At 54.2% G+C, this 27295-nt stretch overlaps 1 protein-coding gene across 1 annotated transcript in view; it reads right to left on the minus strand.

Annotated features, from left to right (window-relative positions):
* Positions 1-27295, minus strand: part of BMP7 (bone morphogenetic protein 7) — an 89398-nt gene that overhangs the window by 30612 nt on the left and 31491 nt on the right. Inside the window, exon 2 of the mRNA XM_030841706.2 lies at positions 26213-26405. Coding sequence (XP_030697566.1) covers positions 26213-26405 — 193 coding nt within the window. The remainder of the gene's footprint in view (positions 1-26212; positions 26406-27295) is intronic.

Below are 27295 nucleotides of genomic sequence, written 5' to 3' on the forward strand. Positions count from 1 at the left end.
CCCTATTGACCCCATCCCCCGCTCTCTCTCCTAAAAACTAGGGCTGACCACCTCTTCATCTTTCCTGTGTGGTCTGCAGACCTCCAAGTTGGTGAGGTCTCTGTTGCATCATAACACATTAGACATTTACCAAGCATATTAAAATGTATGAGACTCAGAGAAGGCATGCATGCAGAAAACAAACTGGCAATGTTACCCAGTGTCTCAAGTGTACTTTCACTCGGAACCCAGTGGAAATGCACCGGGCGATTAACAGGTCACTCAGAGAAGTCTACACAGGTTGGAGAAGCAGGCTCAGAAGCAGACAGGAGCCAAGACAGGTGTGAGGGTACAGGGCTGTCTCATCAAGGCACAGCTCTGGGGAGTGAGGGAATGAATTTGAGCTGTATTTCCCTCTTTGACCGTCTCCATCCAAACGTCTGAGGGCAGAGGATCTAGTTGGCCTCGTCAAGTCCCTGCCCCGCCCTTGGCCACGGGAGGGCTGAGCACTCCACGGTGATGGACAACATCACCGGGACCACAAGATGGAAACAGGGGTTATCCCCACCTCACGCCCCCCAAAATCCCACTTTTTAAGTGATACTCAGTAATCGCCGGAACCCAATTCAGAAAATGCTGAATTATATTATGCCACGCATGTGAACGAGATACGACTTCTGATCGTACGGCCGGCAGAACGGAGCCACACTACAAGACAGTGCATGGTCTCTTGACCAGCCAAACCGCAGTCCCTTGCTGCCTCTGTAATACAGAGACATCAGAGGGGCAAGGACGTCTTTTTAGAGCCACCGAATATTTTGAGGACACTCACTTTCATGGCCAAACTGAATTAAAATAATGAGACAATCTTTCATGACCCGTTTACTTCTACTTCTTCCCAGTGCCTTTTCAGAGGTAGTTTCAGAACTGTCTTGGGGGCACGTCCACACAGATTTTAAACTTCCAAACAAGAATTTCCACTGTCTTCATCTCCAATCTGCCTTGATGGCTTTCCTGGCTGTGGAGATTACCAAGACTGTGAACGCACGCGTTCGCTGCTCTAGATAATTAACAGATGAGAGAAGCAGCACCACTCCGAAACCAAACAACTCCCTCCCTCGCTCAGGCACCCAGGGCCCCGGTCGGAAGCCTCTACAGCACAGCACAAGTCACAGACCTGGGTGGCAACTTCGCTGGAAAATTATTTGCCAGAAGGTGTGACCAGATATCTGGATAGGCCCTGACTGACAGTCAAACAATGAATAGCAACTTAGGGAATGGAATTGGGCCTTTGAACAGTGAGCGCCTTGCCAAACGGTACTACACGTTCTCTTGTTACAGCCAGGACACCGCGGGCCAGATGTTACAGGCGCGCGTTGACTCATCATGAATCAACATGTGTGCGTGTGCGGACTCCCTCTCCTGAGTCCTAGCTCGCAGTGCGTTCCGGGCTTGCTGGGAAGAGCCAAACCTTCGTGGAAGGCATCGGGACAGGAAAGCCCTGTCGAGGCGGGAGGAGTGAGATGCTAACACAGACTCTGCTTTGAGACAGAAAGCCCAGCCCCAGGTTGGCCGCGTGAACAGGACAAGGGAGCAATTACCCAGCAGCCGTGTCCGGACTGACGGCTGGGAAAGTGGGAATGCCTCGCTGCCACCTCCAGCACCTTATTCGAACACAATGGTTCTCACAACTGGGAGGAACCAACAAGCCCTTTGGGATGTTTTTATTTACCATGAACATACTGGCCTCCCTGACGAGCCCAGGTGACAGCAGAGGCAGAACGGCTCAGGGTGGGAGCCCCGGGGAACCTAAATGCACTCCTTCCCCTTTCCCACTGCTAAGAATCTAGGTATTTTCCACGCACCAGCTCCCTGATCTCCAACAGTCAGGTTATTGTTCCCACTTTATAGATGAGGGAAGTGAGGTTCAGAGAGGGGAAGCCCACTGCCCATCGATAAACCTTCTAAGTGACAGAACCAGGATACAGCGCCGGAAGCGTGACCTGAGGACTTGGTACTTAAGCCCCATCACCTCCTTAACTCACCCTCTGGCCAAGGGACAAGAGACCCAGGAGGTTGTTCAATGCTGCACGATGCATGTTATTGTCACAACATTGTGTGGAGTAGAGAGAATACCAGAGGGGGGATGACGTCCAGGTAGCAGGGAATAGAGAAGGCAAGTAGGGCAAGCTAGCTCATTCCAGAGCCTCACTTTCCTCCTCTGTAAAGTGGAGAGAACGCCCTCTTCTTCAGCAGCTGGGGAAGCCGACTGAAGACTAGCCTAGTGACAAACTCCCAGGGCTCCTGGAGCAACGCTATAATTACTACAAGTCATGTAAGTGCCGGTGTACACTCCCTGTTGGACGGTAGGAAATTCTGGGAGGGGAACTTTATCTGTCTTGGGCCCAGTCATTACATGACTGCCCAAGATCCATGCAACAACAGACCACACATCCACTCAAACAACGTTCGCCTTAGATGCCAGCACTCATCAGACAAGGGTCTCCGGGTGTTCGCAGTCGGAAGATTTTCTGCAAATACGGCCGTCAGCAATTCCTCCCCTCCCTCCCCACATGCAGCTCTCTCATAAGTCGGGGAGGTCTGCTCCACCTCTGACGTCTGCACTGACCACCCGACTTGTCGTGGACTCAGTGGCAGGGAGGCCCTGCCATGTCCAGGAGGAAGACGCAAGAGGCTTAGCAGATCTGCTTCTGCTGCCCACTGCACTGGCAACCCTGACTCTTCTGCGGGAGAGATGACATGGAAGGGGAAGGGGCAGAGGCTGCGGAGGAGGGGGGTCTCTGAGGGGAGAGAGAGAAAAGCCAAGCCAGCCCTCAGCAGACACGCCGTCCAGGGTGTTCCAGCCCCAGCCAAGCTCTCAGCTTCCTCAGGGACTACAGCAGACGCTACCAAGAGTAGAAAAACTGCCCAGCTGAGCCCTGCCCAAATTCCTGAGCAATTAAATGATTGTTGTTTAAGCCACTGCGTTGTAGGTGGTTTGTTCACCACGGAGATAGAACCCAAACAACAGTTACACTGTTCAGAACAGAAAAACTGAAAACGAACCATCTACTGAGAGGGACGGGTAAAAACAGGGGGTGTATCCAAGCGCTACACAGCTGTGTCAAAGGACCATATAAATCCATACTTCTTGACAAGAGGGAAACACGGTATTAAGTAAAAAGGGTCATAAAACAGTATGCAAATTTCTGGAAAAATACAATATGCTAAGATTGGTTAAAAAAAAAAGGAAATAGAAAATTTGAGTCACCCAACATGCACTAACAAATTGAAATAAAAGGCCTTTCCCCACACCCAGATGGTTTTATACTGTATATTTGCCATATTATCAAGAGATAATTCCTTCTGGACTTCCTGGTGGCACAGTGGTTAAGAATCCGCCTGCCAATGCAGGGGACACAGGTTCGAGACCTGGTCCGGGAAGATCCCACATGCCGCGGAACAACTAAGCCCGTGTGCCACAACTACTGAGCTTGCGCTCTAGAGCCCGTGAGCCACAACTACTGAGCCCGTGTACCACAACTACTGAAGCCCGTGCGCCTAGAGCCCGCGCTCCACAACAAGAGAAGCCACCGCAGTGAGAAGCCCGTGCACCACATCAAAGGGTAGCCCTCGCTCGCCGCAACTAGAGAAAGCTGGCGTGCAGCAATGAAGACCCAACACAGCCAAAAATAAAATATATACATAAATAAATAAATTTTTTAAAAAAGAGAGAATTCCTTCTTATACAAATTGGTCGAGAAAATGGAAGAGGGAAAAGTAAGAACCAGTATTGTAAAGCTAGCATGTTACTGATTCCAAAGATGGATAAGGCCAGTTTCAACAGACATTTCTTTAAAGATATACAAATGGCCAGTGAACATATGAACAGAGGGTCAACATGATGAGCCATTAGGGAAATGCAAATCAGAACTACAGTAAGTTAGTACTTCACAGCCAGCAGGATAGCTAAAACCAGAAACACAGACAATAGCAAGTATTGGCCAGGATGTGGAGGGACTGGAACCTTCAGACACTGCTGGTGGGAACATGAAACGGTGCAGTGAATTTGGAAAACAGAACGGCAGTTTTTGTTGTTGTTGTTTTTTTGTGGTACGCGGGCCTCTCACTGTTGTGGCCTCTCCCGTTGCGGAGCACAGGCTCCGGACGCGCAGGCTCAGCGGCCATGGCTCACGGGCCCAGCCGCTCCGCGGCATGTGGGATCTTCCCGGAATGGGGCACGAACCCGTGTCCCCTGCCTCGGCAGGTGGACTCTCAACCACTGCGCCACCAGGGAAGCCCAGAAGAGCAGTTTTTTAAGAGGTAAAACATAGAGTTACCAAATGACCCAATAATTTTACTACCCAAGAGAAATGAAAATCCTATACATGAATGTTCATAGCAGCATTACTCATAAGAGCCAAAAAAAAAATGGAAACAACTCATATATCCATCACGTGATGAACAGATAAACAAAACATGGTAAGCCCATACCATGGAATACTATTTGGCAGTAAAAAGGAATGAGGCACTGACACATGCTACGACATGGGTGAACTTTGAAATCATTATGTTAAGTAAAAGAAGTCAGACACAAAGGACCACATATTGTAGGATTCCATTTAAATGAAATGTCCAGAACAGGCAAATCCATGGAGACTGAAGAGATTAGTAGCTGCCAGTAGCCGAGGATGGGGGAAAATGAGGGGAGGCTGGCTGCCAGTGCGTATGGAGTTTCCTCTGGGGTGGTGAATATCATCTAAGATTAAATAGGGTAACCTTAAATAGCACAGCTCTGAATATACTAAAAACCAATGGATAACACACTTTGCAAGATTGAAGTGGATCGGATGTGAAATAGATCCCAATAAAGCTATATTTTAAAGAGTGAATAAGCCCAAAATGTAGGGCACGGTGTCACGATGCTAACAATTTCTTTAAGGTTAACACACCTATGCGTGGAAAGCCTAGAGGCACGTACTCTGGAGTTGCAGCAACACCCCCCCCGAGGCTGTTTCTCGCCTCTACACACACATCAATGTTGTCGCAAGTCAGCAAGCACAATCTATTTCTGAAAGAAGTGAGATAGTACGAGGTCCACATTGTTTCCATGTTTTCCTGGGGACAGTCCTGCCCGTTCCTCCAGGCTCACACAGGCAGCCGGGGGAGACCCAGAAGGCAGACTTCACCCCCTCCTGAAACCCAGCCTCCCCCAAAGCCCTGCTGTCCGCGAGGCGTGAACCGCCAGTGACCCCAACTCCGTGGCAGAAGGGGCGTTAATATTTAACCACCGGCCTGGGGACACAGTGCTGCTGGGGCATGCGGGCTCCTCATCCCAGGGACACCATGAGAGCGGCCGAAATCTAACCCATGGGGGAAGCAGGAGGAAGCCCACACCATCACCTGACCTAGTTTCCAGCATCTCAGCCCACCTTCCCCTGGAAAGTCCAACCACAACGGAAAAGTGGGTATTTTAAAATCTCCAACGTGGGAAGGTGGAAAGTCCTTTTTTTTTTTTTGCCCTCTGGCTCCTTAGAGACTATTTAGAGACTGTGATCTCAAGGGCCTTTGCCCACGAGCCTCTCCCGGAGCAGTAAGACCCCACGCAAGACGCCACCGGCTCCGACCAGGGCCTCAGAGACATTGTTAATGCTTTGCATACACTCAGCTCCCAGGGAAACAGCCCCGGGACTGAGACTGGAAGCCTGGGGAGTCCTCTGACCCCTGGGGTTTTCCAGGCAGGAGCAGGACCCATGGGAAACAGATTCCAACAGGGTCACCCAGTGCCCATTGCCTGGTCACCTGGGACTGTCTCTGTCCAGTCTCAGCATCCAGTTTCACTCTCCTTCCCCCTGACCCTATAGCGCTGTAGGAAGGACACCGCCTTCCACCTGCCAGTGGGGCCCAGCAGTGCAGGGTCCTCACAGCCAAAAAGGACCTTGGAAATCCACTCCAGATGCTTTAATTTTCAGCCCGGAAGACCAGAGTCTGGTGTACAGGCCGCTGGTGGCTGCACGGGAATTAGAACCCAGTCCTGGGCCTCAGTCTAGGCCAGTGTGATGGAGGCCGAGACCTAGCTTGACTCCCTCCAGGATCCCTCGGACACAGTCCATCACCGACAGGGTGCAGACGCAGGCTGGGGTTCGGAATGGCCACATTCGGAGTCACCCAAGGTCTCTCCAGGAGGCCTCGCTGGTGGCAGGGGGCATCAGCACCCCAGCTCCGTATCCTGGGCACCCACTGTGCGCCAAGCTCTTGAGTGACGTTCTCTCACCTAATCATTCCTCTTCCAACCAGGTAGACATAATTACAGCCCCTACTTCATAGATGACACAACTGAGCTGCAGGGGAGTTAAGACAGCATCCTCAGCTAGTGACCGGCCGGCCCCCGACCGGAAGTGACAGGAAGCACATGGGCCCATTCTTCACATCGGTGCCCCCAGCCAAGAATCCCTCCCTGAGGTTAGAGGAGGTGGAGAGGATCCAAGAGAGAATGCGGCTGGCCCAGTGCCAAGGTTCCCCCCAACGCCATTAGAAAAAGGGAAAAGAACTTGAGATTACGGGGTGTGCGGAACGATACCCCCCTCAAAGACACCCACATCTAATCCCCAGAACCCGTGGATTACATGGCAAAAGGGATTACATCAAGGATTTTTGAGATGGGAGATGACCCTGGATTATCCAGGTGGGCCCCGTGTAATTTTACAAGGGTCCTCATAAGTGAAAGAAGGTGACGGGAGGGTCAGAGAAGGAGATGTCAGACAGAGCAGAGGGCCGAGTGATGTGACTGCTGGCGGGGGCCACCAGCCGAGGGATTCAGGTGCCTCTAGAAGCTGGAAAAGTCAGGGAAACAGGGCTTCCCTGGTGGCGCAGTGGTTGAGAGTCCACCTGCCGATGCAGGGGACGCGGGTTCGTGCCCCATTCCGGGAAGATCCCACATGCCGCGGAGCGGCTGGGCCCGTGAGCCATGGCCGCTGAGCCTGCGCGTCCGGAGCCTGTGCTCCGCAACGGGAGAGGCCACAGCAGTGAGAGGTCCGCGTACCGCAAAAAAAAAAAAAAAAAGTCAGGGAAACAGATTGTCCGTAGAGCCTGCAGAAGGAAGGTAGCCCTGGGGACATCTCCTTCTTAGCCCAGCGAGACCCATTTCAGACTTCTGACCTCCAGAACTAAAAGATAACAAATTTGTGTTAAGCTACTAAGTTCGCGGTAATTTGTTACAGCAGCCAGAAGAACTTAAGAATTTCCCTCCTGAAACACACTCTGAACACCTCCTATGTCTCAGGAGTTCTGCTGGGAACCAGAGGTACAAAGGCAGCCACAGACGGAGCTCTGGGTGCATGGGCCATGAATGCATCCCATAGTGAGGGCAAGTAAACACTGACTAAGTGGAGTGGAGGAGGGGAAGTGCCCTCTGCGTGACCAAGACAGAGCAAAGCACTGGATTGGGCGAGGGGGCGGGGCGGGGGGCGAGGCTGTCCAGGGAAGTGTCTCCTGAGGGAGGCCAGAGGGGTGAGCAAGGCCGATGCAGCCAACAGGGCAGGAAGGGCATTGCAGCAGAGGGAACAGAATTCGCAAAGCCTCATGAGAGAGGCTACCGTGGAGGGGGTGCAGGTACTTGGTGAGCACAGAGGCGTGCGGCGGCACGGAACTGCAGGGCGTCCTGGCCACGGGAAGGTTCAGATGCTGGGAGAACTGAGAGGCTGGCAAGAGTTTTAACCAGGGAGTGGAAAATACTGGCTTTGGGCAAACTCTCCCTCACCCCTGCTCTGACCCTCACCCTGTGGCTCTTTGGGAAACTGCATGGCTGGACATTTTATTTTAAAACCCTGCATGTTGCAAACCGCTTCTGGGCCTCGAGAACATTCCTCAGAAGGCAGCGAGTGATGGAGAAGCCAGAGCTTTCCCAGGCTAACATGATGTCACGGAGCGGGGCATTCATGGCGCTGCTAAGGCTGAGTCAGGCTGGGAAGCCAGCAGCCCGCTGTGCACCTGGAGGCAGCCCAGCCTGCAAACACCAGCCCTGCAGGGAAGCCGGGAAGGAGATCAAAGGAGCCGGCAGAGGAAGTAGGGCGTGGCTGTCATGAGGCTCCCGGGTCAGGGAGGACCCAGCCCAGGTCCCCGCACCCCACCTGGGGCTTCAGGGAATGCCCCACCTTCTTCCAAGTCACCCAGACAGTCCCTGGTGTCCCCGGGGCGGGAAGGTGAAGTCAGAGAGGTCCAAGGCTTTTTTTAAACACTTTTTTTTTTTTTAAGGCTGCGCCTGTCCAGGAAGACTAAAATTAAGTCATTTGGGGAGAAAGGTGGAAAAATACACAAAGAAGCACAATATTCTCCTCCCGCAGCCAGAGCCCGAGTCACCAGCCCACAGCATCCCTGCCCCAGGACCATCTATCTGCCTGTCTGTCTGTCTGTCTCTCCCTCCTCTCTTCCCTTCCCCATCCTCCACCTGGGCATTCACAGAAGGGTCAAGAACACCCCTGTCCAGGGTCCAAGAGGCCTGTGTCACTGGAGTCAGAGAGCAAATCAGCAGCCGTTAAGGCCTGGGGCTCAACCTGTCCGTCTGCAAGAGGAAGGATTTGGAGTTTACCAAGGTCTCAAAAACTGCTTCCCGGGCTTCCCTGGTGGCGCAGTGGTTAAGAATCTGCCTGCCAATGCAGGCGACACGGGTTCGAGCCCTGGTCGGGGGAGATGCCACATGCCGCGGAGCAACGAAGCCCGTGCCCCACAACTACTGAGCCTGCAGTCTAGAACCCGCGTGCCAAAACTACTGAGCCCGCACAGCACAACTACAGAAGCCCACGTGTCTAGAGCCCGTGCTCCACGACAAGAGAAGCCACCGCAATGAGAAGCCCGCGCATCACAACGAAGAGTAGCCCCCGCTCGCCACAACTAGAGAAAGCCCATGTGCAGCAACAAAGACCCAACACAGGCAAAAATTAATTAATTAATTAATTAAAAAAAAAACCTGCCTCCCATGAATAAGATGTCCAAGGGGGTAAAATGACACGGCTGAAAATCACAAAGGCTCTGTATTCAAGTAAGATCAGGAAGCATCACGTGATCACTGCTTCTTGAGAGATTTCATAATGCACACTGGCTCGTTAAAGGTTCTGAGAAATCCTGCTGCAAGGAAATGTCTCCTCCAGCCATGGAGTGCGCTTGCAGAGGCTTTCCAACTCGTGTGTGAAAGCAGGTCACAGGGGCAGGAGGGGAAAGGGATCAAGTCGGCACCTAAAAATGGGATGCAGCTCCCAGCAGGAGGCAACAGTCAGGAGGTCTAAGTGGAGCCCAGGAGCCTCTTTGTGATGACGTCGCCAGGGTGGCCCTTGGGTCACACTTTGGGGGGTCAGGGATGTATGCATGACGACACAAGGCTTTGGGTCCTAGGAAAGCCGAAATCAAATCCCTGTGGAGTGACCCAGGGCAAGCCAACCTCTGTCCTTCAGGTTCTTTTGTTTGTAATGTGGGGGTAACGATGAGGACTGTTCTAAGAATGCATCAGCTGGGATGGGACAGTCGAGATGCCGGCACAGAGCTGAAGACTCAAGGCTGAAGGCTCCAGGGTGCAGCAGATTCACTCACAACCACATCGTTCTGACTCTCATTCGAGAGGCAATGATCATAGAACAGGTCTGGCGTGGAGATGGCCCACCGAACCCTACGATACCTGAGAGGCAGGCAGGTGCTGTTGTCCCCTTGCACAGGTGGGAGACTGAGGCTCAGGGAAGCTTCCAAACGCTCCCGGGGTGGAGGGAGAGCAGCCACCTGGAGGAACCTCAGAGCCTTCCTTCCACCCTCCTCCTCCCCCACTCCGTCTGTCCCCAGCAGCCGGCTAGGCTGTCAGAACCCCGATTCTGAACAGCTAACTGCCCTGCCCTAAACCCTTTATTAGGTCTTAGGATAAAAAAGCCAAAATTCACTAATGTGTTCCATGATAAGGGAGATGATGTAACTGCCGGTCCAAACTGGGAGACTCTGGGGAGAGGAAGGAGGCCATTATTAATTCCAGGTGGGCACATGGGGGCATTTAGTCACCCTCCCTATAGGCTCTGGGTGGTCTGGCCCCCCTCCCTCCCCGACACCTCCTCTCACTCCACTGTCCTTCCACCTGCCCCCCAGGGCCAGCCACTCCAGCCTCCTTTCAGGCTGCCATCTATACCAGACTCTGGCCCACTCCAGGCCTTGGTACATGCTGTTCCCACTGCCTGGAAGACTGTTCCCTGTCCTTTCGCCTCTGTCGTCCCTGGGCACCCTGCAGCTCCTCAGGGAAGCTTCCACTGACACCCTGATGGGTAGGTCCTCATTATACATCCTCGCAGCCTCTCCTTTCCAGCACTCAGGCTAGAGTTTAAATGTGTTCATGTGGTTCTTTGGGTTTTCCTCTTTCCCCAACACATTTTAAGCTCCTTATCGGCCAGAACCAGTCCTACTTTGCTCACCTCCGTCGGAGTCCCAGCACCTAGCAAACAACATAGCACACAGTAGGTCTCAAATAGAAGACCTCTGAATGAATGTGCTGGTATCTTTGGAGTTTCTATCAGCCAAGGAGGTTTTCTGATGTCATTCTCTGTAGTTTGTGTTATTAAAAAGGAAGAGTGAATGTTTTTTCTACTGACTCAGGTGCTTCCAGAGATGCATTTGCCTCCAGTGCCCTGGGCCTCTGCCCACCATCCACCCTGTACCCACCGGGAGCCCCTCCCAGGTCACGGGCACTAGGCTGCCTGGTCACACACACTGGTCCGTCCCCAGGCACCTCCACGCTCCCCACCTTCCACAGGTCCTGGCTAGGTAATCACAGGGTGGCCAAACCTCCCCCAGCCAACCCCCAGCTGGAGGCTGCCCGGCTGCCTGGGCTTCACCTCCTCCATTTCTATGCCCTCAGCACCCTGTCAAGGTCAGCTCCTTGGTCTGCACCTGTCAGGAGAAACCAACAGGACGCAGACAGGCAGGGGGCTGCGGCTGGGAAGAAAGTCAATCTCAAATTTACTTTGGGACCCAACTGTTACTCCTCCTTACTTAAGATCCCAAGGTTTGGGCCCCAGAATTTTCCAGAACCCTGGAGACCTGGCATTCTGTTCACCCTGGGTGGGCTCCATACAGAAACCAAACGATGAGAAGTGAGCCGCGCTGGGGATTTCAGTGCTCGGAGGTGAAACATGAAGGTCCCCGGGGCTGCCCCAGAACAACCAGGCCTTGTGGGGAGCACCATGGAGCTCTGAGATGGGAAATCCCACGTGGCTGGGCAGCTGCCGGCATCTGGCATCGTGGAGGTGGGCGGGCGAGACGCCCAGGACGGGAGACTCATTTTTCAAGACCTTCCCCGGTTGCCCCATTTCCTCCGGCCTCCAGCTCCGGACGGAAATAGCACAAGGTAAGTGCAGCCTCTTTCATGCACACTCAAGGAACAAACACACCAGCACAAACCCAGTGTTTGTGCTGTGTCATCTTTCCTACTTTTTTTTTTTTAAAAAACAACCACAGGCTGTTTTAAGATTCCAAACCCAGGCGAAGAAAAGTTAAGTGAACCAGGCAGACAAGGGAGAGAGGAAATGAACTCAGCAGTGGAGTCTGCAGACAGAAGCAAGTGTCCTGAGCACCACAGTCAAGGTTTTCGAGAACAAAGGCCAGACCCGAAGCTCGATGCAGAGGAGGGAGGGGGTGTCTGAGACCAGTGGCTCCTTAAACCAATGAGTGGCGGCAGGAAGAGGCGAGGCTGAGGACACACCTGCTGTGCCAGGTGCCACAGGTGCCTTGCGCTGCTGGACCCCCGACAGCCTACCAGGTGCACACTCTCTCGTCCTCTGTCATATTCTGGGGCCCCCCGGGAGCAGATCCTGAGTCAAGGACTTGAATGCAAGTGGTTCGTCTGAGAAGTGACCCCAGGAACCACCTGAAGCGGGGCGGGAAGTGAGGCAGGGATGGAAAGGGGCCAAAACACGGAGCTGTGGGCCTCTGGGGCTCACACCCGCTGGGCCCCCGGGGCGCTGCGTGAACACAGCTCAGCGTGGTGCTTCCTGGGTGCGAGGAGGCTGGGCTATATATCCACCTGCAATGGAAGGTGAGGGGCTTTGACTCTGCAGTGAGCTGCACACACTCCTGGGGCAGAGAAAGCCCTGGGCAGGAGAGGCCAGTGCTGAGCGGAAGTATCTCGCGGGCAGCGCCCGTCAGCCATTGCAGTGAGGAAGGACGGAGGCCCTGTCCCAGGTCACAGCTGGTGAGGCCAACACGGCAGGAGTTGCCCACCCTTGGAGGCCAGACATGGGCTGCAGGAGAAACTGCAAGGACCCCCCCCTCCCACGATGGCTGGTAGGGGTGGGACCTGGGAGAGAAGACCCAGCGCTGAAGGGGAAGCCGGTGGGCGGTCCCTCTTCCAGCCCAGGAATCAAGACTATGGGCCTCACAGATTCTTCTCCTGGGAATTCAGGGTCACTGGGATGCACCCCGATCCGCTGCACGTGTAATGCCTGACAAAGCAGGGCTCTGCTGGAAAGCGCTGTCCAAGGAGAACCCCATTTCCTTCCCTTTGACAATGACCGACTCCCTTGCAGGCTGCTCATTTTCAGTCCCGCTCGAAAACCTGGCTCACAGACCAGCACTCCTACACTTCCCCAGCCTACAGGCCCAACCCTGGAGCCAAAGGTTGAGCCCAAATCCCTAACCTCACATCAAGGGGAAATAAGAAGTCTGCTTTTGGACCCAAGTGTCATCTTTAAAAGAGTCCCTAACTAGGTTCTGAGGAAGAACCAAAAAAATTTAAAATCCTAACTCCGAAAAGGCTCTCATAATCTAGTTTCCATGCAAGAAGGGAAACCACAGGCTTTGTGCCAGGCACCAGAAAGGGGTGGTGTGCACTTGTCGAAAGCCCCAGAGGCCACAGGGCGCTCCAGGCTGAGGACCTAGCGATCCTGACCACCTGCGTCCAGGTTCAGAGGGTGTGGGATTCGAGTTGGAGTTTGAAACAGGTAAGGTTGAGATAGACGAAGCAACAGTGGGAGAGGATTATGTACAAACGCTCCGTCAAAAGCTGGCTGAGGGGCTTCCCTGGTGGCGCAGTGGTTAAGAATCCGCCTGCCAATGCAGGGCACACGGGTTCGAGCCCTGGTCGGGGAAGATCCCACATGCTGCGGAGCAACTAAGCCCGTGCGCCACAACTACTGAAGCCCACGCGCCTAGAACCCGTGCTCTGCAACAAGAGAAGCCACCGCCATGAGAAGCCCGCACACTGCAACGAAGAGTAGCCCCCGCTCACTGCCAACTAGAGAAAACCTGCGCGCAGCAACGAAGACCCAACGCAGCCAAAAATAAATAAATAAATTTATTTATTAAAAAAAAAAAAAAAAAAAGCTGGTTGACTGTCAAGGTCATCAGAAACAAGCAGAGCCTAAGAAACCCACAGGCAAGATGTGCCCAAGGAGACGTGATGACTAAATGTCATATGATGTCCTGGAAGGGGTCCTGGAGCAGAAGAAAGACACTGGGTAAAAACCAAGAAAATCTGGGTCAATTATTGACTTCAGTTCATAATAATAATGCATCAACATGGGTTCCTTAACTATAGCAAATGCACCAAACTAATGTAAGAGGTTAACAGGGGAGCCCGGCTACAGTGCGTATGGGAGCTCTGTGTGCCACCTAGTCAATGTTTCTGTGAATCTAAACCCATTCTGAAAAGTACGATCTAGTAATAAAAAGTAAATTATGTTTTTCTAAACTCTGGTTTCCAGGGGGGTGGAAGGATTAAACTAGAGTGAGGACTGAAGAGACAGGGAAGGGAGACCAGCTGGGGGAAAGCAGAGGCCAGAAAACAAGGTATCTCTGGAGAAAAGGGGGGTGTGCGAGAGCCAAGCTGGCTGGACCACAGGTCATGTGTGTGTGTGTGTGTGTGTGTGTTGTGTGCCTGTGTGTCTCTCTGTGTGTGTATACGTCTGTATGTGTATCTGTGTGTGTTGCGTGCCTGTATCTCTGTGTGTGTATATGTCTGTATGTATACCTGTGTGTCTCTGTGTGTGTGTGTATACAGGCGGCAGCTGGAGGTGAGGCTGGAGCTGGACTGTGGCAGGTGTGCATCCCTGCACTAAAGCACTGGACTTTCAAGGTACAGATGAGAAGCATTCATATGTGTATAGACAACAACAGATATCTATACCCAGGTCGCTTGCAGGGCCAGCCTCATGGGCATGTGACCTGGGCAATCACCCAGGAGCCCACACATACGAGGGCTCGTGCTTGGTTTAATGCTCTGCAGTCACTGCCTTGAAATCCTTAATGCACTTTTTTTTTTTTTGCCCACGCTGTATGGCATGTGGGATCTTACCCTGACCAGGGATCGAACCCGGTGCCCTCTGCAGTGGGAGGGCAGAGTCTTAACCACTGGACCACCAGGGAAGTCCCCTTTAATGCATTTTTAACAAGTAGTCCCATGTTTCCGTTTTGCACTGGGTCTCACAAAGTATGTGACCAGTCCTGGGAGCTTCTTTTTAACAATTAATAATAATAATTCCATACTGTATGATTCTAACTGTATGACATTCTGCAAAAAGCAAATTTATGGAGACGGTAAGAAGATCAGTGGTTGCCAGGAGCTGAGGGGAGGGGAAGGATGAACAGGCAGAGCACAGAGGATTTTTAGGGCAGTGAAAGTACTCTACATAAAGATACTGTGACGATGGATACATGTCATACACATTTGTCCAAAGCCATAAACTGTACACCAAGAGTCAATCCTGATGTAAACTAGGGACCCTGGGTGATAATGATGTATCGATGGAGGTTCCTCAGTTGTAACAAATGTACCATCTCGTGTGGGATATGGATAATGGGGGGGCTGTGCACGTGTGGGGATGGGGGCTATAGGGGAAGTCTCTGTACCTTTCCTTCAATTTTGCTGTGAACCTGAAACTGCTCTAAAAAAAATCTTTTTTTAAAAAAAGAATGCTAACGAAGACTTCCGGTCCCTACACCAGATTGGCTGTGGTTAAACACACGAATCTGTATTTTTCTCTTTAAACGTGGTCCCAGGGGGTCCTGACAACAGCTCAGCTTGGGCCCTCCCATCCCAGACCATGGGGCCGATGGATGGACCCGTGTGAGCAGGTACGTGGCTGGAGCTTAGTGGGGCTTTAGGGGAGGATAGCAGTGAGCACGATGAATGGGAGGCAGGAAGGAGACAGGGTGGGGAGGGACTCCCCACTCAAGCCTGGGTCAGGGCCAGCAGCACCCCCTCCGGCTTATCCACAAGCGCAGCATCTCAGGTGCTTCTGCCTGGGCTCCCTGGCTCCCGGGGGCTTTCCCTCCCAGGTGCCAGCACCCCTTCACCTGTGAACATCCAGGGTGGAAGTGCACCTCCCCCTCCCCAGGGGTCCCGCAGGGGACATGTGACAACGTCTGGAGACGTTTTGGGTTGTCGCACCCTGGCAGTGCCATCTCACGAGCAGAGGCCAGGGAGGACGCTAAACACCCTATAGTGCACAGGGCAGCCCCAAGTGTCCGTGATGCCAGGTTGAGAAACCTGCCTCAGACAGCAATGGCGGATGAGGAGGTAGCAGCACGTCAGCTCCCTGACCCGTGAGTGCAGGGAGGGGTACGACTCACCCCTCCAGAAGTCCCTACAGGACGAGGGAGCCGAAGTCACCTTCTGCGGGGCTCTGCCTGGCACCACCCCCTTGCCTGGCTGCCTATCTTTCCAGGCCCACTTCCCCATGCACCTGCTTTTTCTGGAAACGTTTTCTGATCGTGCACCTTCACACAGTCTTCAGCTCAGGGTCTGACTTCAGGGAAGCCTGACCTGAGACGGGTGGCCAGCAGGCTTCACTCGACGGCAGCTTCACTCGACGGCAGCTTCACTCAACTAGCAGCAGTTGCCTCAGCTAGCGGAGCTGTACTGAGGATTCAGGCCAAGGCCCGGGTAGGCAGGAAGGAGCTCTGTGATCTATTAGCGATTCCTGCCCTGGGTCCCTGAGGGGGTGCGGTGGCACGCTCGCTGGACTGCAGGCCCGGTGTCAGCTTTCCTTCCTCCATTTTTGGAGTGACAAAAGGCAAAGCCTTGGACATTGTGGAGAAAAGAAGAAAATGGTGCTGCTGGGGGCTGGTGGTAGGAAGACAAAGGAAGGACCAGTGTCTGGAAGAACCTTGAGCATTTACCCAGATGCTGACCTCCAGCCTGAACTTGAAATAACCATGGTTGACTCCTTTTAAAACGTCCCTTTCCCGGTGAGCCTGCATTTCCCATCCTTACTGAGTTCACATCTGAGCAGGCACTTTTCTTCCCAGCTACAGATGACCCACTGCTCATGACCAAACTGAAAAATATTAATTCTCTCTGTCTCCTGCCAAAAAGGCTAAAGCAATTACAGGCCCTGATATGAAACACAGATGTTAATACATTTGGAAAAATAGACTCCTATGGACGAGCAGAGGTCCAAGTATGAAGTGCTTTTGGAATTAAAGCGCTGGGATCAAGTTATACAGCCAGCCCCCAATACTGAAGCCCATTCTTCCAAAATTCATTCCAGTGTAGGGAATCCGGGGCCATGGCACACACGCTGACATGTCCCCTACTTGCAGACGAGAACCAATCCACCCTTGGGTACCCACTGGCACACAAGCTCAAAATAATATAATTATAATCATCACAGGGAAACTTCCCTGGGATTGAAAAGTATTATAATTACGGGCAATTTTCACTTTTTGGAAATTGGGCTCAGATGCTGAGGAAAGGTTGCGAACGAGGTGTTCTCGGGTTTCAGCTCTGGAGGAGAGAACACATTGGAAGGCTTGCTGGGACTGACGGGCCCAAGGTGGGAGGTGTGGGAAGTGTGAGAGGAGGGCCAGCGCTCCCCCGGCCAGCAGGGACCTGTTTCACACGGTCTCGTACCAGCCTCCGTGCTTGGTACTGAAACTCCTCTGTGCAAGACGCAGCCACAGTCTGTCAAGTCAGGAAGCCCACGGCTAGAAGGGCAGATCCTTCATGCACACGTGTTTTGCTGAGCACCTACTATATGCCAGCTTCCAGGTACTAAGGATACAACAGTGAGCAAAACACACTGGACGCCTGCCCTCATGGAGAGATCGTCTCTGGCCCTGCTGCTGGGCCACCATCACGGTCACCACGGCTCCCACTCAGATCTTTGCGGAAAAGCCCGATGAGGCTCATGGCGGGCCACGACCCACCCAAGTTCACGCAGCTTCCAAGTGGTGGAGTGGGAGGCAAATCCAATTGCTTCCAAAGCCCCTGGTCTTTACCAGCTGTCCACACAGCATCACTGGGGCAAGCGGGGCAGGTCTTCCACCTTCTCGGCCTCAGTTTTCTTGTGCAGAAAATACGTTTCCCTCCCATCACCCAATTCCTAGGATTGCCATGAAGGGAAAAGCAAATGTGTATCCATCAGCCAAGGAGGAAAACCAGATGTGACTGGGGACAGATGCAAACTTCCTTTCCTTAACCCTAACCTGCTACTGTGCCTCAGTTTCCTTGCCTGTAAAATGGGGTGGGTGATGGTACCTCCCTCAGGGGGTTGTGGTGGGAAGGACAGAGTGCTCTGGACAATCAGCTTTGTCATCGTCACCGTCAGCAAAGGCAGCCAACTCTTCTCTCAGTTCAGAGAACTGTTATCCACCTGGGAGCGTGTATATTACATCGTGAATTCGAAGGCATCTGCCTCATGGACAAGAGGTAAAGGAGCGGCCCTTTCCACAAGGCGGGTCTGCAAGGGGACTGACTGACGGGACATTTGGTCTCCTTGACCTTCACGGTCATTAAGCATTAAATCCATATGGAATGATGGGAACAGGGCAGGCACAGAAGAAGGTCCTCCTAAAGGCTCCCCAGCGTCATCGTCTGTAACCTCCTCTCCCAAAGAGGCATCTAGGTTGCCATCCGCTCACCTTGGGGAATCCCACACTGGCACTCACCAGCATCAACCACATCTCACGCACTCCCGGGAGGGGACGCAGGGCAGGAGTCTCCACCCACGCTGAACGGATGACGTGACTCCTGCAAGGTCCCACAGATCCTCAAAGGAACAGGAAAGGACAGGATCAAGTCCACTCTGGGGACTTTAAAAAAAACCAGTGTCAAGGCGATACTGGGACCCGTTACATCAGAATTCTGGGGGTGGGGCCCCGAAATTTTACCTAGTGCCTGGTTTTGAATTGCAGGGAGGGTGGGACCTTGGGAGGGTCATTTGACCTCTCTGTGCCCCAATGACCACATCCACAGAACGGGAGAATATAGACGTCTCAAGGTCGTCGTGAGGACTTAGCGTGCGTGCAACTTGCAAGCACTTGACGCACAGAGTTTGTCGCCACCGACTCCCTGACCACCGCTCGTATCTTCCCTGTGAAGCCAGTTAGGGGATGAATTACGGAAGGAAACAAAAGGCACCGAGATTTTAAAAAGCAACAAGGCCCACGATGGCCTTAGCCTGCAGGACAGGAAACCGATGGACATGTGGACATTTGGTCCCGGGCTGCCGAGCAGGGCAGCCCAACTGCGATTTGACTGGCATGACGCGGGGGCTGGACACAGCAGATTGCCATCTGCTCAGCGGGGTTGGGGGGGGGGGCCGGATGCAGGCTTTTTCCAGAGTGAGCCTGTTGGACACCTGAGTGGATCCCAAGGGGCCCTGGTTCCTGCTGGAGCCGCTCTGTGCTGGGATTTGGAGGGGGCCTGGGGGAAGGCAGCCAGAAGTGCCTGGGTGCCCTGGACCAAGCTGCTCTCCCTGGACCTTCCAGGACGTTCCGGCCGTGCCTGGGCAGTCAGTGCTCCCTCCTTGCCCTCTGCGGAGCTCACGCCCTGCGGCGGAGGGTTGTGATGCAAGGTGAAAGCCAGGAGAGTGGAACCGGGCACGCGGGCCTTCAGCAGGAAGGCTCCAGGAGATTCCGGAAGCCTTCAGAACCACAGCCCGCAGGACCTCCACCCTCAGCCTGCCCCTTCCCTGTGCCACTGACACTGTTAATCAGGGCCTGGACCACACTTGGGGCTCAGTCCAATGGGAGAGAAACAGTGTTGTTGGAGAGACCAAGGCAAGAGGAACTTGGGGGCCTGGGCTAGAAGAAATCTCTCCCCTTCTTTTTCCTGGGCGCATAGGACAGCCCACAGGGGAGGGAGAAGAGAGAGCTCAGCCACCTGTTCTCAGACCTGGCTACACAGAGAAGCACCTGGGAGCTCAGAAAATACTGAGGCCCAGCCACACCCCAGACCCTGATGTAGCCAGAGTCGGAAAAGCCCCCCCCGCCCCGCAGGTGATTCTAATGCACGGCCAGGGGTGAGGACCGCAGCTGGGGACTCACAGTCGCCCTGTTTGAGCCTGTTTACTCCAGGGAAGGAAATCCGTACAAGCAAGAAGCCCCAGGGTGCTGCCGTGGCCAGGAACACGAGCCCTGGAGTCCAAGAGACCTGAGGCTAAGTCCCGCCTCTGCCCCATTTGAGCTGTGGGATCTCAGGTAAGTTACTTCCCCTCTGAGCCGGTCTCTACACCTGTAAAATGGGGATATCAAGCCTTCGCAGAATCATTTCCAAGGTCCTCAAGGAAGGTGAAGTGCCCTGCGGTGCGACCACGCCCCTTGGTCCAGACATGCTCATGGTGACTGAAGTCAGATAAAAAGCAGTCTCGTGGGCCTCCCTGGCGGCGTGGTGGTTAGGAATCCGTCTGCCAATGCAGGGGACATGGGTTCGAGCCCTGGTCCGGGAAGATCCCACGTGCCGCGGAGCAACTGAGCCCGTGCGCCACAACTACTGAGCCTGCGCTCTGGAGCCCACGAGCCACAACTACTGAAGCCCGCGTGCCTAGAACCCGTGCTCTGCAACTAGAGAAGCCACCGCAATGAGAAGCCTGCGCACCGCAACAAGGAATGGCCCCCACTCGCCACAGCTAGAGAAAGCCCGCGCGCAGCAACGCAGACCCGACGCAGCCAAAAATAAATAAATAAAATAAATAAAATAATTAAAAAAAAAAAAAGCAGTCTCGTTACCAAGTTCTTTACCTTTATCTGATGCGACAAAGACTTGGGAAGGGTCCGATGACCCGCCGCCCTGAGGCCACCCTGGGGCATGGGGACCACAATGTCCCCACAGTGGGGGGCCCTGTCCACCCGGCGCCTTCTCGCCTGCCTCTGTGCATCGCATCCCCTGGGAGCTTGTCAGAAACACAGAAGCTCAGGCTGCACCCCAGCCACCTGACTTGGAACCTGCATTTTCATCTGATGCCGGAGGAGCCGTGTCACTGAGCTGAGCTTTTAAAGGGCGAGGATGGTCCTGGGCTTGGGTCAGGGAAGCTCTGGACGAAGCTTCCTTCTCAAGGGAAGGCAGGAGCTGCAGCAGGCGTGCGAATTCCTGGAGGGTGGGGACACCGGCTGAGGAGACCCGTGGCACCTCCTCTGTGCAGGGAGCTGGGAGCCTTGGGGCGGGGCTGCTGGCGGGGCTGCAGGTTACAAGGTCCCCACGTGGGCAGCACGGGCACAGCGCTGGCCTCCACCCTCCTCAATGCCCGCGGCTGCCTTGGGGCGAAGGGAACTGGCGAGCAGCCCCTCGGCCCCCCTCCCCCTCCGGCCCGTCACGGGGACGGTTCCCTCTTCCTCGAGTGATTCAGGCTACGGCTGATCCAATCTTGGCCCCAGAGACCACTCTGAGGTCACCTCCTGGCAGCCAAGGTCCCTGAGACAGACCGAGGGACAGTTTTTATCCAGCTGTCAACTTCATCTCGACCTTGGCAGTGACTGACTCCCTGCAAGCGGGTTCTGCTGGCCCGCGGGCCCCAGGGTGTCTCACTGACCAGCTGGACCCCCTACCAGTGGGGCCGCACTGCAGGGAGAAAGCGTGGACCTGCGAGGAGAGGGCTGGGGCGGGGTGAGGCTGGAAAACGCCCAGCCTGAGTTCCACGAATGAAGCCCGTTAGCTTGCAGGACGCCCACCTCAAACAGCCTCATCTTGAGCTGGAACCAGGGTTAGAGCCAAGGGGGACAGAAGTGGGACCAGCTCCTGGAAGCCAAGCCCCGACTGGCCAGCCCCTGACCCAGGGTTCCTAAAAGGAGGGCAAGACTCCAAGCCCTTCGCCGCCCCCCACCCTCCCCAGCAAGGCCACTGGAGCCAAGGCCACCATCCCCAGACCTGCCTCTCGGCCCCCGCTCACCCCACAGCCGGCCAAGGGCGGCCTCTCCAGCTGCAAGTGGAGCCCAAAGGCCGTGGAAGGCCTCCAGCTCGGCTCATTATCGGAATTTAATCTGGATTCCAAGAGATCAAGAGGAGTCTGTAGAAAGTGGCTGCCACAGGGGGAGCGATGCTGAGGCCGACCCAAAGCCAGCTAAGCCCCGGCACGCCCAGGGCTTTCCTGGAGCTCAGGCAGAGGCTCGCCAGATGTCCCAGCTCCGAGCTCTGCGCAGCTGGGCGGTCGGTGTCAGGGAGGCCACGGCTCCCTTAGCAGAGGGAGCAGGGGGCCACACAGCAGGGTGGCGGGGGCCGGATCAGAACTCCTCTCGGGCTCAGATGAGCCAAAGGCCTTCTGCTTGAAGAGGATGTGTGGTCCAGGCTGTGGAAACGCAAACAAGCGCTCCACCTCCAAGCAAGCTTAGGCCTGCATCCCCATCAGAAACGGCGAAATTAAGGGATTTAGCATAGAGGGCAAAGGCAGTACCACCACCCAGACCTGGAGCCCTTCATCTTCCTAAGCAGGTCTCTGCGTTCCCCGTGATGGTGGTGGTGATGGTGAGGATGGTGGTGATGGTGGCAGCGATGGTGATGATTCTAATAGCGGGGAAGCCTTTATTGAGAGCTTACTATGTTCTAAGTAGGTATGGTAACTCCCTTTATCCTCACCACAGCCCTGGGAGGTAGATTCAGTTATTATCCCCATTGTATAGAGGAGGAAACCGAGGCTCTGAGGGGTTACTACTTCCCAAGGTCACACTGGTACATAATGTCGGGATGCGAATCTATACTCTTCAAAGCTGGGTTATCCCACCTGGGGAACAACATAATAGGATCATTTTGCTCTGGAGTCAAAAACAGAACCTACCCAGAAGAAAAATCAGTAATTTTTTGGAAAAAATGTTCACCTTTTAACTCTTGGAGCATGAGGGCCTTGCTTCCTTCTTTCAAGTATAGATAGGGGGCTTCCCTGGTGGCGCAGTGGTTAAGAATCCTCCTGCCAAAGCAGGGGACACGGGTTCGGGCCCTGGTCCGGGAAGATCCCACATGCCGCGGAGCAACTAAGCCCGTGCGCCACAACTACCGAGCCTGTGTTCTAGAACCCACGAGACACAACTACCGAAGCCCGTGCGCCTAGAGCCTGTGCTCCGCAAGAGAAGCCACCGCAATGAGAAGCCCGCGCACCGCAACAAAGAGTAGCCCCCGCTCGCCGCAACTAGAGAAAGCCCTTGCGCAGCAACGAAGACCCGGCGCGGCCAAAAATAAATAAATAAAAAATAAATAAATTCCAGAAAAAGAAGTATAGATAGGAAGCTTAGAAATCTAAAGCAAGCAGCCCCTTGCGGCCCTCCTGCGGCCTCTCGGTCCACTCTCTGCTCTGCTTTACGCTTTGCACCTGCCGTGTCCTCCTGCGTCTCCTCCTCTGTTTGAATGTGACCTCCTCAAGGGCTCGGACTGGGGTCTGGTCACGTCCACCATCGCCCAGCACAGCAGGTACTCAAACATTTGCTGAGGGGGGACTCGGTCTCCCAGCAAAGCCCAAAGCCCCCCGAGGCAGGAATTCCCAACGCTGGCCTGAGCGTCCCCAGAGGTGGCCTGTGGCCAAGCTGCTCTTCGGGGCAACCTGCCACGCCGGCCACAGAGCCACTGACAGCTGTCCTGTCCCGCCTGTCCCTCTCCCAACCACAGTGACTCAGGCCTTCTCCCCTCCCAGGGCCTCTGGATCCACCCCATGGAGCTAAGGCAGGGCTGAGGAGGCAGCCACTTCAAACTGTTATGGGACCAGTGCCCACGAAGTCAGCAGGCTGACACAGACAGAAGGCTGAGGGGCTGCCAGCAGGCACTAGGGAAGCCAAAGGCTTGTGTTTCTTCTAAGTGAGGACCCAGTGGCTCACACCCACCCCCGCATCATCACCTCCCTTCTGTCCTTCTAACAAACATGCTTGTCTGCACCTTAGGACGGTGGCCCTTGCGGTTCCCCGGAGATACTCTCCCCGCACCCCATTTCAGTTCCTTCTAGTCCTTCAAATATCCCCAGCTCAACAGGCCGTCAAGGACCACCAGTCACCTTGTCTGGCCAGTGGGCCTATTTATTTGCTTATTTGCTGACTGCCCGTCTTCACCCCCTGTTATGGATGGAATTGTATCTCCTAAGAAGATGCGCTCAAGTCCTACCACTGGTGTCTCTGAATGTGACCTTATTTGGAATTAGGGTCTTTATGAACATGATCAGTTAAGTAATGAAAAGTCATGCTGGAGCAGGACGGCCCCTAAGCCAAGATGACTGGTCTCCTTATCAGAAGAGGAGAGAGGCACACAGAGAGGATGCCAGAGCCATGTGACAACGGAGGTGGAGATGGGAGCGGCGCCGCCGAGCGCCAGGAACGCCATCGACGGCAGCACCAGAAGCTGGAAGAGGCAGGAAGGATCCTCCCCTGCAAATTTCAGAAGGAGCACAGCCCGCTGACACCCTGATTTCAGACTTCCGGCCCCCAGCACTGTGAGAGAGCACATTTCTATCGTTTCAAGCCACCCAGTGTGTGGTGCTTCGTGAGGGCAGGAAACCGGTACACCCCTCACACAGAGTTGAGACGAGGTCCCTGCCCCCGTGAGCCGGGCTGGTTTATTCCAGCGGTTTAGCAGCAGTGGTTGAATAAGCAAATGGCTGGGCTCCCACGGGTCTCTCCAAATGCAGTGGCCTCTGCGCAGCCCACCCGCCCCGCGAGGGAGGCACGTGCACGCCAGGCCCGTCTCGCCCGTTGCTGGGTCTCCGCTGCTCTTCCCGGCGCGTGGAGTGGAGCGGGCGCACACGGCAGGCGTGGGGCCGAGGGGTGGGGTGCCCCTCGCGTCAAGGGCGGGGCCTGAGGATGCTCCAGACATGAAGAAAGCTCCCACGCACGTGAGGGAGGGGCCCACGCCAGCAGCATCCCAGCTGACCCCAGAGACCGCCGGCCAGGGAGGACGAATGCCTTCCTGCGTGGAGAACTTGGGGGAAGAGCTGCACAGACGACACCAGCCAACCCTTCCGGTCCCGCTCAGCCAAAGGCCATCGGGGCAGCTACGTTCCTGAGGTTAAACCTCTGGGTGGAGGTTTCTGAGGCAGCTTTGGGGAGCCTGCCAGGAGGCCCTGGGGTGTGAGCAGGGCTTGGCTTTTGCACAAGTGGACCGATCGAGTGCTACTGACAGATAGCCTCTGGGTACCTGCCTCGCCCCAGTTGGTCAGCCTTCAGGAGAAAACAGCCAAACATGTGCTCTCGTTCAAGAGTCCCGGGGGATCCGTCAGAGTACAGAGCAAACATATGTTACCCTGGGGGACTGAACTCAATGCTTCTTATTGAAATTGGGTCTGGGGGCCAGGGTCCAGCCCACCAGGGTGAAGTGGGGCACCTGAGTGCCTTTAGTAAGATTCGGAGGTGACTGCCAAGGCTGTCTGCTGCCCGCACCCCCTTCCGAGCCACACCCACATTCCAGAAAGGTGCCATCCCCTCAGGGAGGGTCTGCCATCCTCTCTAGCAGGGGAGCAGTACAGGGCAGTGCATTCAAGCGGGCGCTCTAAAATGCAAACTTAATCCACACTGAGACGCCACGTGTCACCCATCAGACAGACTAAGATCAAAACAGTGCAATAACAGCCCATGCTGGGGAGCACATGGGGCCACAGGCCCCCTCCATGTGGCTGGCAGAAGTATATATTGACACAGCCTCCAAAGGGAGCAGTTCAGCAAAATCTATCAGAGTCACCAAGGTATGCGCCCCCGACCCCACAATTCTATTTCTAGAACTATATCCGACTGATAGACAAGCACGTGTGTTATACGCCCCACCCACACCGTCTATAATTCGGAAAAGTTGAGAATCCACCTTGTGCCCGCAGGAAACTGGCTGAATACCTTAGAGCACAACCCACACGACTGGAGACGCGTGGTGATGAAAAGAACGAGGATGCCCCCTGGGAAGGGACGTGGAAGGATGGTCAAGGTTTACTGTCAAGACTGTCAAGGTTTAGTGATAGAAGTAGGTGCAGGAGAGACTCTATGACGAGATATCACTTGTGAAAAGATATAAATGCACACGTATCTGCTGATTTGAGACAACGCGAGAAACTGGGCGCAGAGGCAGTTAACGAAGGCGAAACACTGGAAACACTCAAGACAAGCTTGGTTTTCTTAGTATTTAAGATGACCTTCCAAATGACAGTGCCTGCCAAGCCAGGTGCTGAGAGTCGCTATGTCCCCAAACGTGCTACGAGGTCCCCTTTCCTGCTGAAGACGCTAGGACAGCCCAGCAGAAGGGGGCGTCCACACCACCTTTCTTCCGTCATGAGGAGTGGCAGGTGGTGCCGGTGGGAGTAAAAGTCCAAGAGCCTGCGATGTCCAAAAACCCAGCCACCAGGCAGCACCACCTCGGGACTGCAGGAGATATGGGAACATACGTATATGTATAACTGATTCACTTTGTTATAAAGCAGAAACTAACACACCATCGTAAAGCAATTATACCCCAATAAAGATGTTAAAAAAAAAAAAAAAAGAAGTTCCAGCCCATTCTCTCAGCCTTCTCACCTCTCAGAGGACTTTGAAACGAAACGGAAGGGTCTCAAGAAACGAAAGTCCTTCAACCCAAGCTTTTCGTTCCTGACCTCAAGATTCCTGGAAGGCTCAGAGTTCTCTGACCGTTTATTTTTGATTTGGGGATTTTTATCCCCTAGCATTTTATTACAAATGGCCACTTTCATTGGTGGCCTGACATCACATGGGAGAGAAGCAGACCGTCAAAAACGCTTCTTCCTCTCCCTCGTTCCCCCTAAACACAGGCTGACCCAGACTACCCATAATTCCCCACGGGGGCCACCCAATCCCTGGCTCACCTGGCTGTCCCCTATTCCTAACTCGATCTGCTGACGGTGATAGTTTTAAGAGGTGGAGACATACACCATACACCATCTCTAAAAAAAGATACTCCATCCAGGGCACGTGGCTGGTGATCCACGGGGGGAGCGGTCATGACCAGTCTGGTCGCATCCTCTGGCCACCAGCTCCTCTGCAGCTGAAGCAGCTCAGGACCTCTCCCAGGCACCAGTACAGCACCCACCTGCCCAAGTGTTCCTGCAGCACCTGGTAAACGCTGATCCGGAACGTCTCGTTACTGAAGTGTTCCCGGATGTGGTCCTTGTAGATCCGGAATTCGGCTGCAGTCACCGCTTCCCCTTCTGGGATCTTGGAAAGATCAAACCGGAACTCCCGGTGGTGGTAGCGTGGGTGGAAGAACTCTTTGTCGTGTTCCACTGCAAAGGGGAGAAAACACACATCGGCACCAAAAGCTCATTAGTGACTGGGTTTCACTCTCCCAGCTCAGAGTCCAAGCATCTTGCCTAAGCTCGATGGAGACTTGCCCAGGGCCGGTGACCCCTGGTGATGACTGCCTGTTCCAGGCTGACCTGCAGCAGACTACAGGTCACAGGCTCAGACCCCGTGGTCACCTTGGACAATAAGAACAATGAACTCTGCACCAACTTGCTGGGGAGAGTGGGGTACTGACCAAGTCATCCCAGAGGCCCTGGACAGGCCTGGGCTCCGGGGACTCAGGCCTGGGCTCAAATCCAGACTCAGCCACTACCAAGCTGGGTGGGCTTGGACAAGCGCCAGGTTAGCTATCCAGACCTCAGTTTCCTCATCTGAAAAATGGGAATAATAATCCCCCTTCATGGGTTGCTGTGAGAGTTAAGTGATCTAATTCATATAAATAGCTTAACCACTGGAAGGGCTGGATAGCTGTGAGCTACAGTGTAAACGTCAACCTTACTATGCCTATCATGGGTTACCTAGGCCAGTGGTGCTCAGCCCTGGCTGCGTGTGACAATCACCATGGGAACTTTGAGAACACATTGATGCCCTAGCCCAGTGGGGGCTGGTAAACGTTTAATAACCGGCTCTCTAGGACCCGATCTGCGGTGTTTGCCAATTTTCATCTTGGAAGATTTCAAGCTACCAAAGTGAAGTCACTGAGAACAGTGGTGGGCAGACTGGCACAAAGTGGGCTCCAGTACCCTGCCCCTCTCGGAACCAAATGAATCACTATCTTTGGGGAAGGGGCCCAGAAACCTGTACTTTTTAAAGCACCCCAGATGTCTCTAACAGCAGCCAGGGTTTACACAGCCTTAGACAAAAAGAAGAA

The sequence above is a fragment of the Globicephala melas genome, chromosome 15 (assembly GCF_963455315.2).
Source record: "Globicephala melas chromosome 15, mGloMel1.2, whole genome shotgun sequence".
Classification (NCBI taxonomy): Eukaryota; Metazoa; Chordata; class Mammalia; order Artiodactyla; family Delphinidae; genus Globicephala; species Globicephala melas.